Genomic DNA, 13,927 nt, shown 5'->3' with positions numbered 1-13,927 from the left:
GTGTTCAAAAAATGCTGGGAAATCTCTTCATGTAGCCCTACAAGAGTGATTACTGATAAACTGTCTGAAAAAAAAAAAGAAAGTCACGTTTTAGAGAAGAAAAAATCACCAACTGACTTTTAAAGCTGCTAACGACTTTCTACTTCGAGGATCTTGATAGAAATGTAGTGGAGTGAAAAGTACAATATTTGTCTTTCAAATGTAGTGAAGTTAAAGTCATAAGTTTCCAGAAAAAATAATACTCAAGTAAAGTGCAGATACTCAAAAAGTGTACTTAAGTACAATACTCAAGTAAATGTACTTAGTTACTTTCCGCCTCTGTTTATAGTTATACTGGCCCTTTAAAACATGCATGTTGTTTATATGTGTAATTTTATGTTTAATCCATTACATTTATTTAACAGCTTGTCTAATCTAACATATGCTGTACTTCAGAAGAATGCACCGCATGCTCACATGGGGTCAAATTCAAAAACAGAGCCGTAAACCTCTGGCTGACTTCTGGCTGACCGCCGCTCCACATGTTTGAAACTAAATAAATTGACCATCTTTCAGAAATCAAATTATACTCGATAAATACAGAAATCAAATATAATTGTCCCTAAATATTAGCTCCCCAGTTTGGCTTCCTGCAGTCCCATGAAGCTTGCTTTTGTGAAGTGTAAATAGAAACGTCAGCGCTTTGCCAAATCAAACTGTACATTAGATTTGAGGAAGGAGCACGAGTGCGCTTTATTAGACTGACTGTTAAGATTCAGTGATCGCAGCCAAACCTGAGGGCTTGAGGGTTGGCGCTGTGCCTCTGGGATTTGACTGCCAACTACTCTAGCTGTCTGGCAATGCTTAAAATACAGTATAATACGGGACACAATTCTGTTGTGAGCCACATTGTGTTATTACATCTAGCAAAGGTTTAGAACGAACTATTTGCAGTAGTCTAAGATTTAAGTTTAACTTAAAGTTAAAATCTGGTGTTTTTAATATGCTTAAAGACAAACCATGTGCAATGTTATTACATCTAGCAAAGGTTTAGAACGAACTATTTGCAGTAGTCTAAGATTTAAGTTTAACTCTTTAAAGACCCCCTGTTGTGAAAATCAAGTTTCTAACGTTGTTTACATGCCTATCTGGTGTTTTTAATATGCTTAAAGACAAACCATGTGCAAATTCATCATTCAACACTATTGTTGATAATTTTACTCCTTAAAACTGCTGTGTACCAAAGACAGTCCCAGAAATGTGGTTTGAAAACCTCCCCTGATTCCTGTCGTCGCAAACCTGTAACCAATCCTCTCAACTTGTGGAATCACTTCAACTTGGGGGCTTTTCATATAATTAACAAAGCATTTCTACCTAAGGATGAGGATTTTTCAAAGGTAGCTGTCTGAGATGGCGAACTGAGACATGGTTTATCTAACATTAGCCGCACATTATTAGCTCGTTGATAATGTAGTCAAACCAAAGGCTAATGATATCAATTATCTTCCCAGCATTGTAAAGAGTGATACATAAAGTCAGTTAGCATTCTGATAGATCGACTTGTACAGCCCTGTATAATTCACTCTCAAAACATCAAACATGGCTGAATTAAACCAAAACATTGCCACTTGTGTAGCGTTTACTACTTCAGTTAGCCGAGTGAATGTGGAGCCGTGTGTGACTGAGTGGAGGCGGGGACTAATTTGCATATTCATGCTTCTGTGTAAACTAAATGAGATAAGGGTGTAGATTTATATTGAGGCCAGACGTGAAGAAATTATTTTCATTTAACACTTAAATATGTCGTTTTGATTATCAAAGATGAGTTTTAAGATTAGTTTGTGAGGATTTCATTTTTAGGGGGATTTTTGAAGAATAAAGTGTTAACGCGCGGTCACATTAAAACAGTTTATGCAAGATTTAATCAGCTTAAACACAAGTGAAGCGAGTGATTTCTATTGAAATTTGTCTGCAAAATTTAGCAGAGCGGCAGTAAATGTGACCGTGCCGATGGGAATTTTCTTTATTATTACATGGCTTTCTGCAGTAGCCTACTTGACTTCGTGCCATTCTGCAGTTCAGTTATTTTTGCATAATGCCCGTTAATAATTTACTGTTGTACATGGCAACCAATTTCTTAGTTTTGGTGGTGTCTTTCTTCTCATGTTATAAAATAATTTATATCCAAATTAGTATTTTATATCTATTTATTTGGTGAATGACCATCTAATAAGCATAATAATGTACAGTCAGTGTGTTATAACGGTGGTATAAGGGGTTTATTTTGTGATAATGACCAGCTAACTGAGATTTCGAATCAGATCAGAATTTGAATTGGTTTCAAATCTGACTCATCTTTTTACTTTCCTTGTCGATATGGAGGATCACATGAGGTTTCCTGATCTAATTGGAGTTAGTTGGCTTAGTCTTCTTTTAATCCTATTCCTCAAAGCAATCCTCTCTAGATCTGTTAAGGATCTTTGGTGTGACCTTTGACCCAGTAATAGTAGTGTTGCATAACGGTTCACATTTTTCTGTCATTTTATGGATCCGACAAGTAGGTTTCTGCAAGGAAAGGGAGATTAGGTTGTCTCTGTAAAATAAATTGCATTTATATTTTATGAAGGAACTGTTCTCGTAGACGTTGCTTCGTTAGAGAGTTCAGGGTTTGTTGTCTTTTGCTGTTGTAAAATGTTAGAGGTTTGTTAGGAGTTCTTTCCATCCAAGGTGAATTTTCCATAATCTGGGCTTTGTTCACACTGCTAGTGTTTCAGATTTGGTTTTTTGAATCTATTGTTTAGGACTGACTGTATGAAATCATATCAGTTCGTTCAAACAGTGTAGTCAATATTTGGTTTATCTACTCCAGTTGCAATGACTAAAGACTTTCATCTGGAACTTCTCAGAGCTGTTGTCAGTGTGGAAAGTCAGTGTTTGATTTGAGTGCATATGACACAAAGTATAAATGGTCTCAGGTCGAGACATTCCTCATTCTAACTAATTCAGAGACAACATGAGATTAGCGTACATTAGTTCTCAGCGTGAGCTTTGTGATATCATGAAGAAGCACAGCAGGATGGAGTCTGTCGGTAGAGCAAATATTAACGACAGAGCAAAAACAAATTTGAGGAGATATACTTGCAAAAATGCTTTTAGAACCTGTAAGGAATAGGCTTCTGGGGATATTTGGCAGATCTTATTAAACGTGTTTTTAGTTTTGACTGGGCTCTTTTATATAAGACAAGGTTGACTGGGCTTTATTTAATGACTTTTATAGTTTAATTAATTTAATCAATGACTTGTTGTGCCATGATTTTTTTTTTTTCTATAAATTTGCAGAGTGATTTCTTTAATTTTTGTAGATATTTGTAGATAAAGTGTAGGGGTGTGCGATACTGACAAAAAATAATATCTCGATATTTTCTGGGATTTTATCGATAACGATAATTAGACGATATTTTGCTGAGTGTGTTATTGTGCTGGTGTCTTAAGGACTACTGTGGACAGCTGACTCCTAAGGTTTTTGATATTCCTCATATTCAGTGTTGTAGTCAGATAGAAATTACTTTTTTCCAATAAGTTTAAATTGATTTTTCCCTTTATAGAGCCATTTTTCTAAGTGTGCATTATCTTTTAAGTCAAATTCTTATATTTAATCAGTGAATTAGAATAAAAAGACATTTGGGCTGTTACCAAGCAAATGAAATCAGTATCAATAAAATTAATCTTTGCAGTGCAGAGGAAACACAGAAGCTGCATCTGAAGTGGCATTTAGATATATTTACCCACTACTGTTTAGTGCAGAACACGAATGCATTTAACTTGCAATTACAAATGCATAAATAATGTTTTGATATAGTAAACGTAAAACGTTGAATACTGTTATTTGAAATGATTTAATAATAAAAAGAAACCATAAATGTGAAATTAAAAATCGCCAGCAGGTGGCAGCAAGTCACTGTTAATAAGTAAGTCATTGCGATTGAACCGAATAATTTAAACGGTTGATTCATTCAGGAACTAAACACGCTCAGAGATGCAAAACAGCGTTGTGGCTGTGTTTGGAATTATTTTTGTTGTCGAAATAACACAAAAACATGCAATATGGTGTCTAAAACGTAAGTCTCTTAATTAACTTCTTGTTTTGAACTTGTAAAAAAATCAATATTACATTTATAATCATGGAATTTTTTGGAGAGAAAAAAAGGCACTCTTTCTATGATATTGATAGAACTATATGAAATGATATAAATATATACATTTTCTGTCCCCGTATAATTTTGTGATCATTGTAGGCTGAATCATGCAGTGAAAGAATGCACTCTAAATGCGCACGCACTAGACTTCACGTAATGTAAGCGTACACTCTGTAGGAATGTTTTGAATGGTTTTAGCAAAGTACTCGATAATGTCAAATCGCACATCGTTAAAACAACAATTACGATATTATCGCAGACGATATATATCGCACACACTCCTAATAAAGTGTACACATTCTTTTCTATTTCTTATTTTATATTGAACAGTTGCAACTAGGGGTGTGTGCGATATATATCGTCTGCGATAATATCATAATTGTTGTTTTAACGATGTGTAATTTGACATTATCGAGTATTTTGCAAAAACCAAACCAAACACCTACGGAGTGCACGCATACATTATGTGATGAAGTCATGTCAGTGCACGTGCGCATTTAGAGTGTTCTTTCACTGCATGATTCAGTCTATTAAAATGCATTAAGAAAGATCACAAAATTCAAGATATGGGGCAGAAAATTTACATATTTATATAATTTCATATAGTTAAAATCACTCGAAGAGTGCCGTTTTTTTCTTCAAAAATAAGCATGATTACAAATGTGATACTGATTTTATACAACAGTTCAATGAACAATAAGTTAATATTAAGAGACTTACGTTTTAGACACCATATTGCCTGTTTTTTGCTCTATTTCGCCAACCGAAAATAATTCCAAACAGCCACCACAGAACAGTTCTGCAGTTCCTGAATGAATCAACTGTTTAAATGATTCGGTTCCATCGCAATGACTCACTTGTTAACAGTGACTTGCTGCCACCTACTGGCGATTTTAACTTCACATTTTAAGTATCTTCATTTTTAAAGTAATTTCAAACATCAGTATTCAATGTTTTATGTTTAAAATATCAAAACATTATGCATTTGTAACTGCAGGTTAAAGCACTCCATGTCCCTCTGAGCTGAATTAAATAGTGTGTAAATACATCTAAATGCCACTTCGGATGCAACTTCTGCAAAGATTAATTTTATTGATAGTGGTTTCATTTGTTTGGGAACAGCCTAAATGTCTTATTATTCTAATTGACTGATTAAATGTAACAATTTGACTCAAAAGATGCACACTTTTAGAAAAAATGGCTTTACTAAAGGTAAAAATGCCCATAAAAGGTAAAATTCAATTTAAACTTATATGAAAAGATTCATTTCTTTTCACTGATGTGAACTGACCACACAGAATGAAGAATATCAAAAACTGCAGCTGTCCATGGTAGTCAGATATCAGAACAATAACACACTCGGCAAAATATCATCTAATTATCGTTATCGAAAATATCCCAAAAAATATAGAGATATTATTTTTTTTCAATATCGCACACCCCTAGTTGCAACTTTATATCTCAAAGTCGTGACTATAATGTGACTCATATTTTGACATTTTTATTTCACAATTGCAGCAAATGCTTCTCGCAGTTGTGACGTTATATCTCGCAATGTGAATTAATATTTTACAAATGTGAATCTAAAGACATACACTTTCAGTTTTCTTTTTTTTTTTCAAAAACATAAAAATAGGCAATACTTTTATTCAGCAAAGGCACATTAAATTGATTAAAAGTGACAGTAAATACATTTATAAAAAAAGATTTAAATTTCAAATGTTGTACTTTTGAACTTTTTTCAAATCAAAATCCTGAAAAAAGACCCATTTCTACAAAAATATAAAGCAGCACAACTGTTTTCAACATTAATAACAAAAAGAAATGTTTATTGAGCAGCAAATCAGCATATTGGATGCTGAAATTTCAGCTTTGCATCACAGGAATAAATTACATTTTAAAATGTATATTAAAACAGAAAGCAGCTGTTTTAAATTGTAGTAATATTTCACTATATTATTATTTTGTACAGCAAATAAATCAAATAAGTGCAGCGTTGGTGAGCATAAGACACTTCTATCAAAATGTTGAAATTTACTATAAACTTAATTGTTTTTTTTTTACTCCAAACTGGCTTTTTGCAGAAGTTCATCAGTCTGTTGTGAGTTATAAATAAACCAGTCCAGAACTCGTACAATTAAATCCTGATTACATTTCCAAAAACACAAGAAACTCAGTGTTTTGTAAAGCAGTCCGTCTGAATACATCTACAAAAATGAATGTTTCTGACAGTAATGATGTAAAACAATGTCGTTAAATTACATCATAATAGAAATAACTGCTTATGCAGATCTTCTTGAATGGCAAAAACATGGAAATATAATAAAATGTTCAAAAACAAAGAAATAAGACACATGAGACCCCTGAAGCTAGATGTTTTGCAGAACGTAGCTGTGTCGGCCTGCATTTATTATGGAAACAATCACACAACCCTTAATTACTAGACAAGCCCTAGTAGGTTAGATGCAGTCGTCCTCATATAAGACCACAGGGTATAATGCCGTGTCCATGTTTTGTGTAGTGAATTATAGTAAAAATGATTTATGTAAAGAGGCCAGGCATTTACTCAGCTCCAGAGCACGGCTATAAGCAAGATTATGTCATGTCTGTGTGCTGTGGGACAATGCCAGTTGTATTTCTGACTGAATCGCATTGGTCTGCTGGAAACATTTATCTGTTTTAGTCACTCATTGTAAATGGTGTTCATTTTTATCTGTGCAGCAGCGCATCTTTCAGTTCCTTTCATGAGAGTGTCGATGAATTAAACAGACTATGTGAGAATGGAACTCAAATTAGTGATGATTTGTCTCATTTGAGTCGGTTCTTTCTAGTGATTCAGTCAAACCGATTCACAAAGCCTTTCGAAGTGAAGTACTGATGATTTACGTTAATCTATGTTTTTATATATATATATATATATATATATATATATATATATAATATAGTGTGTGTTTTTATATTATGTTGTGTTTTATATATTGTTTATGTTGCTCTACATGACCTTTTAAATTGCCTTTAGTGGACAAATAAAGTGTTTGAATTGAATATATATTATTTTTTCATGTATTTTTTTTTTCCAGATGTATATAGAAACAGTATGCACCGAATTAACCAAACCTGCTTGTTGTTTGCATTTCAGGAAAAGTGGTGTTTTATAAACCACAGATGCAAACCCTCTTTAACAAGAAAGTATAACTATGCAAAGTACATTATGCAAATCCTGGACAGCAGAAGAGTTACAGTGTGTCTCACCGCTGCTGTGACATTCACTCGTAAATTTGCATGATGAATCTCTTAGCATTTGAATAGCATATCATCCCTGCATGCATTCCCTCTCTTTTACCATTGGTAAATTATTAACAATGAAACATTATGAATATTGTCTTGTAAAAAATATATACATTTTAAATATTTTATTTTTATTCCAATTAAATTTGAAACATACAGTCTAACAGGCCTATACAACTTATAGGTATTCCTGTAGCTCAAACAGGGAATGCATAAATTGATTTTAAAAGTTGTATACCTTGATTGCTTGATTGCAGTTTATGTTGCTTTTAATAAAAGAGACTGCCAGAAGCGTAAGTGTGAAATACGAAATGCAAATTTGAATGTACAATCCTAAACATACAAGATACAAAATGTAAAAGCATTGCTAAAATATACAGTGTTATTTTATAGCACTGGCTCCTTCTATTTTTCACTTAGACAGAGTTGATAGATCATATGTATGGCATCTCGTTTGTTGCCCTGGTAACTGTGGAGATGAGCGGGAAGGTGTGAAAGTGCAGGGTGTTGTTCCTTTGTCTTCCATCAGATCTCAAGATCTGCTCCTTCACTGAGAACATCAGGCAGGAATTCTCTAAAAACAGGGTTGTGAGGAGGAACTGCTTTAAAAAGCCATTGTAGCCACTTTATATGAGCTCCAGAAATAGTTGGAGTGATATATTTTTGATCTTTTCTTATATTTCTTGGGAAGCATTCTGAGTGAGGAGTAAATACAAGCTAAAGTAAGTTTCTCTCTTGGGGATGTATATTGCACTGAAAGGTAATGACAGGCTGTGATGTGTCAGGAGTCCCAAGATTACATGTTGTAGTTTCAGATTTATGTGGGATTGTGGTAGATTATACGCACTAGTAGCTGTATGATGTGGTTTTAATGGGAAATAAGATTGCTTGAATCCATGTTAATGAGAAATACTGTTACAGTACTTGTGCAGTGACTTTTCCTGCCCCCATAATCCAGTGGGTTTAGTATAATACTGATGCTGTTTACACCAGCCAGCCAGCAAATCAGATTACAAGAGAGATCGTGAAAATGGATGAGTTCAGAAATGTGCCAGCGACACTGAAATATTGCTTGCAATTTTTGTTTATTCTTCACTCACTTTTGTATTTTTCTCTGTGCTGTTTATGGTATTTATGGAAATTCTGTACATGTTTGTCATCTTGCCTAACATCTCCTTGCATCTCTTGCAGGTTCTGGTGTGGTGAAGAATGCAGAGAGGATGCAGTAAAACCAAAACATAATCTATCACAATCACTGAAGAGTAAAGAGGATTTTGATTTGCAAAGAGAGACAAAAGGAAGTGACAATGGGGCGAAAGAAGATCCAAATTACTCGCATAATGCATGAGAGAAACAGACAGGTGAGACGAAGATGTCTGCTGCATGAATCCAGACTAAAACTGTAGTAAAGAAAAATGTTAGGTGCTTTCCAAGTCAGCTACTAGATGTTAAAGATAAATGTGCATTTAATTTCAGTAATTTGTGAAAAAAAAAAACTGTTAAATTGTTAAAACTCTTATTCAGCAAGAATGCATTAAATTGACCAAATATGACAGTAAAAGCAGTTATGTTAAAAGAGAGTTCTTTTTCAAATAAATACACATTAAACTTCCTATTCATTAAATAATTATTGTATTACGGTTTCCACAAAAAAATATTAAGCAGCACAACTGTTTTCAACATTGATATTAATAAGAAATGTTTATTGACTGATTTCTGATGGATCACATGACACTGAAGACTGGAGTAATGGCTGACGAAAATCAGCTTTGCCATCACAGGAATAAATTCGATTTCAAAATATACTATAATATAAAACGTATTATAAATTGTAATAATATATCATAATATTACTGTTTCTTATTGTATTTTGATCAAAATATTGCAGCCTTGGTGAGACTTCTTTATCTTTAAAAATCATTTAATAATCTTACTTTGTGAACTGTAGTGTATTTTTGCACATAAATCAGCCATAATCCACACTAGTCTCTAGATATCAGCATTAACTAGTATAAAACTAGTTCTTACTCAGAACTGGTTCCATTTTTTTAATAACCAAATTAAAACAAGCATGACCTTTGCAATTGATTCACGAGCAGGTAGCTATTATAAACCGCATTTTTTGAAGGAACTGGTCAAAAACCTACTTAGACTTACAAATCAGACACAAACATTTACGTTATAAGTTTGAAGTGATTAAGTGATTTATTCAATGACTCGGTTGGAGCGTTTCGGCACTGAACCACAGTTAGTTTTGTAGTGCTTCCTTTAAAGGGTTAAAAATGGAATTGTTAAGCATTCAGAATAATTCAAATCCTTTTGATTCTAATCCATAATCAACAGCATCTGTAATCACTGGATACAAATGTTTATGTCACAAAACAGTGACTTATAAATCAGCTTTGTAGACCATTGGAGCAGTAGGAACGTCCCACACCTTCATTCCTAACATACATTGATTTATATCTGTTCAGATGTTCGCTCAGGAGCACCCCATGTCTCTTAAGCGTGTTTAATGAATGGACAGGTCAGACTCGGGGTCTGTCGTGGTGGGACCGGGCTGACCCTCCTCCCTGCACACAGGAGCTCTTGTCTGGGTTCCTCAGCGGACTGCAGTCCCTGTGGTGTGGTCGCAGTAATTAGAGCAGTTCTGGTCTCCACATCTCTCATTAGGACACTGGTCAGTCTGAGGGCTTGTACAGTGTCTCTCTCTGCCCCTGATGGCCATCACTCACACTAAAACCACAGGGACAGGCCTGAATTTACCCAGTCTGCACTGGAATGTAAGTTTAAAATACCAACCCGCACCACAAACCCTATCTAGTCTGGGCGCTCTTGTTCGAGAGAGTATTTTTGGTACACACAGTGTTTTTGATCAGTGATATACACTGAAGGTTTTGAGTCAGTGACATACATATGTACGTAGAAATAGGTTCCTGTGTACATGAATAATTCCTCTGTACTGTATGTTGTTAGGTTGGTGTTAGTTTACTATATAGTTGAAAGCCTTGATCTATTTTAAGTGATAGCATGATGTAAGAAGCCCAGTGACTTCCTGTTAGCATTATCATTAGAAAAAAACGTTTGCTTTTACCATATTTTTTGAATGTTTTAATCTTATGTTGACCAAGGTAATATTGTGAAATATTATTACAGTTTTAAATAACTGTTTGCTATTTGAGAATGTAATTTATTCTTGTGATGCAAAGCTGAATTTTCTTAGCATCATTACTCCAGTCTTCAGTGTCACATGATCCTTTAGAAATCATTCTAATATGCTGATTTTCCATTCAGTTTCCATTTATTATTATTATTATTATTAATGTTGAAAACAGTTGTGTTGCTTAATATGTTTTTGTGGAAACTGGTTTTTCAGGAATCTTTAATGAATAGAAACGTCAAAAGAGCAGCATTTATTATCAATAGAAATCATTTGTAACATTATAAATGTCTTTAGTGTCACTTTTGTCAATTTAATGTGTCTTTGCTGAATAAAAGTATTAATTGCTTTCAAAAATTTTACTGACCCCAAACTTTAAAAATGGTACTGTACATGATAGTACATCAGATGGTAATTTCATGGTGTATATGCCATCTGAGTACTGTATTTATATACAGTAGTAGGGTATGTGTGTATATTGTACTCCAAAGTGTAAATAACATAGCATTAGAACCATATCCAGAAAAACATGGTATTGCCATACTTCACTTATTTAAAAAATTTTACATGTACCATGATTGTACCATAGTATTCCTGGAAGTACCATGTTAAAAAAGTACATGTGTACTGCCAGTTTTTTTCTTCTTATGGTACCATGCTCTAAAAACATGGTAAAACCATGGTAATTTTGGTTGTCTTTCCAATCTAATATATTATGTTGTTGTTTTCATTCTTTTTGACTCTGATTACTCTTGGTCCACATTGTACATAACTTGACTGTAGTTTGGTTGAAATAGTTTTCTTATCCAAAAGCACTAATCAATCCTCTGTAAGAGTCTCTGGAACGCTGTGTTTGAGCATTTCTAATGTGATTTTACACTGTGACATTGACAACAAACACGGAAATAATTTGTTCTCAGTGTTTCATGTTCTGCTGGAAGAATTTGTCCCTCAGCTGTGAAGTGGCAGCAAGCTTGAGATTCCTCAGGGAGGGTGATAATTGGCAGGAAACATGAGATGATCTGGCAACCCTGACAGCTTGACTTCTTCCGATACTATTAATGAGCATACCCTCAGAAAAAAAAACAGTACAGTACCATAGCAGTTTCTGTTAGAGTATTAAAAGCTTGAAGTTGTATGAAATATTACATATACTGCCATTTAAAAGTCAGATGATAAAACATACAGTAAAAGCATTAATATTGTGAAATTATTACAAATTTAAAAGCACTGTTTTCTGCTGTAATATATTTAAAAATGTAATTTATATCTATATAGCAAAGCTGAATCAGCATCATTACTCCAGTCTTTAGTGTCACATGATCCTTCAATAATCATTCTAGACTGATTTGCTGCTCAAGAAACATTTATTATTATCAATGTTGAAAATAGTTGTGCCACTTAATATAGGGCTGTGCAATATATCGAAATTATCGAAATATCGCAAATGTACATATCGCAATATGCATATCGCTACAGCTTGCAATATTTGGGGCCATGAACAAAAGACAAAGAGAAAATCACTCACTGCTCTTACCTAAATAACTTTTGTAGCTTAAATAAGAATCAGTGCATATTGAATTCAAAGAGTAAATACTAAGCAGTGTTTTATTTTTCCTTTTTATTATTCAGTTCCTAAACTCATGTTAAAATGACTAATGTTAAAATGACATTTTTATGTAATGCTCGAGTAAAACACATACCGTTCACTTTCAGAAGTTGTTGTAGGGGTGCTTTCTTATTAGAATCAGAATCAGAATGAGCTTTATTCACCACTTAAGTGTGCGCAAACACAAGGAATTTGTTGTGGTTTTACAGGAACTCTTGGTACATACATACATACAAATAACCATATATATATGACACAAGATAGTTCACAGAACTGACTCAGCAACAGGTGAGTAAAACTGTTTCATCTGAGCATGTGGCACTTTAAGCATTATTGTATTGCATATCGAATATCGCATTATTTAATGAGTTATCGCATATCGCATTTTTCTTCAATATCGCACAGCCCTAACTTAATATATTTTGTGGAAATTGTATGTTTTTTTTTCTGGATTCTCTAATTAATAGAAAGTTGAAAAGAGCATATTGACATTTTGCTATTACATCCATAATTTGTTTCCATAATCTAGCTTTTTTTCTGGACAAAACCAATTATAACCAAATCAGTCAACAGTGAAAAGTTACTTGAACTCCCTTTTGATATTCATGACCACAAGGATAACATTTCTAACCTTCTTAATATTTCTCCTGTCATTTTCCTAGGTGACGTTCACAAAGAGGAAGTTTGGTCTGATGAAGAAGGCGTATGAGCTCAGTGTTCTGTGTGACTGTGAAATAGCCCTGATTATCTTCAACCGCTCCAATAAGCTCTTCCAGTACGCCAGCACAGACATGGACAAGGTCTTGCTCAAGTACACAGAATACAACGAACCTCATGAGAGCAGAACCAACTCGGACATTGTAGAAGTAAGTGGCTACACACTTCAGCGTGTGAAGTTCAAAAGCAGAATAAAATCTCAATTGCTATTTGTTGTAATATAATTACCAGTATTAAACTGACTGGTTTTAATGTGCTCCCATGTATATTTAAAAATGCTCTTATGACGTTTCACAGTAGTGATCTTGATTCACTCTGAATCTTATGACCTATATCTGATTTCACAGAACGGCCTTTAACAGATGACACTAATGCATGTAGTAGCAGTAGCATCTGGAGATGCGGGCTGCTTTTACTGTTGCTGTAATACAGTTAGCAAACTGTTGGGCCGCATTTCAAGCATGCAGGCTGAAGTAATTATAGATCACTGTCTTCAGTGAGGCATGTGCTCAAATTACATCTTCATTTTCACATGCATTTGCTCTGTTTACAATTAACATGTGATGCTAGCCAAGGTTATTCTGTGCTTTTCCTTTTACCATGTTATATAGGCAATTGTCATCTGTGTTTACATTGATTCATAATTGCTTTCATCCAAAGCGACTCATACACCACCTGTCAGAAGTTTGTATTACGATTTTACGAGTCTCTTATGCTCACAAAGGCTGCATTTATTTGATCAAAAATACAGTAAAACAGTAATATTGTGAAATAATATTAAAATAATAGTTTTCTGTGGAAGCCCGTTTCTGCCACAGGATAAAAAATGTAATTCTGACTTTTTTTCCTTGCAATTCTGAGAATAAAAGTCTGGCGAGAGTCAGAAAGTCAGAATTGTGCTATAAAAAGTCGCAATTACCTTTTAGTATTTTGTATTCCATAGGGAAACGGCCTTCCATACCATTGACCTCCATAGTA

General features: G+C 34.0%; 1 protein-coding gene across 1 annotated transcript in view; it reads left to right on the top strand.

Annotated features, from left to right (window-relative positions):
* LOC107690796 (myocyte-specific enhancer factor 2A-like) overlaps positions 1 to 13,927 on the top strand; it is a 26,137-nt gene that overhangs the window by 2,348 nt on the left and 9,862 nt on the right. Inside the window, exons 2-3 of the mRNA XM_016489215.1 lie at positions 8,655 to 8,824; positions 12,895 to 13,098. Of these exons, the coding sequence (XP_016344701.1) occupies positions 8,771 to 8,824; positions 12,895 to 13,098 (258 nt within the window). The 5' untranslated portion in view covers positions 8,655 to 8,770. The remainder of the gene's footprint in view (positions 1 to 8,654; positions 8,825 to 12,894; positions 13,099 to 13,927) is intronic.

This window comes from Sinocyclocheilus anshuiensis, unplaced genomic scaffold (assembly GCF_001515605.1).
Source record: "Sinocyclocheilus anshuiensis isolate Anshui unplaced genomic scaffold, SAMN03320099.WGS_v1.1 scaffold3406, whole genome shotgun sequence".
In the NCBI taxonomy this organism is placed as follows: Eukaryota; Metazoa; Chordata; class Actinopteri; order Cypriniformes; family Cyprinidae; genus Sinocyclocheilus; species Sinocyclocheilus anshuiensis.
This window is presented reverse-complemented; position numbering and strand designations above follow the sequence as displayed.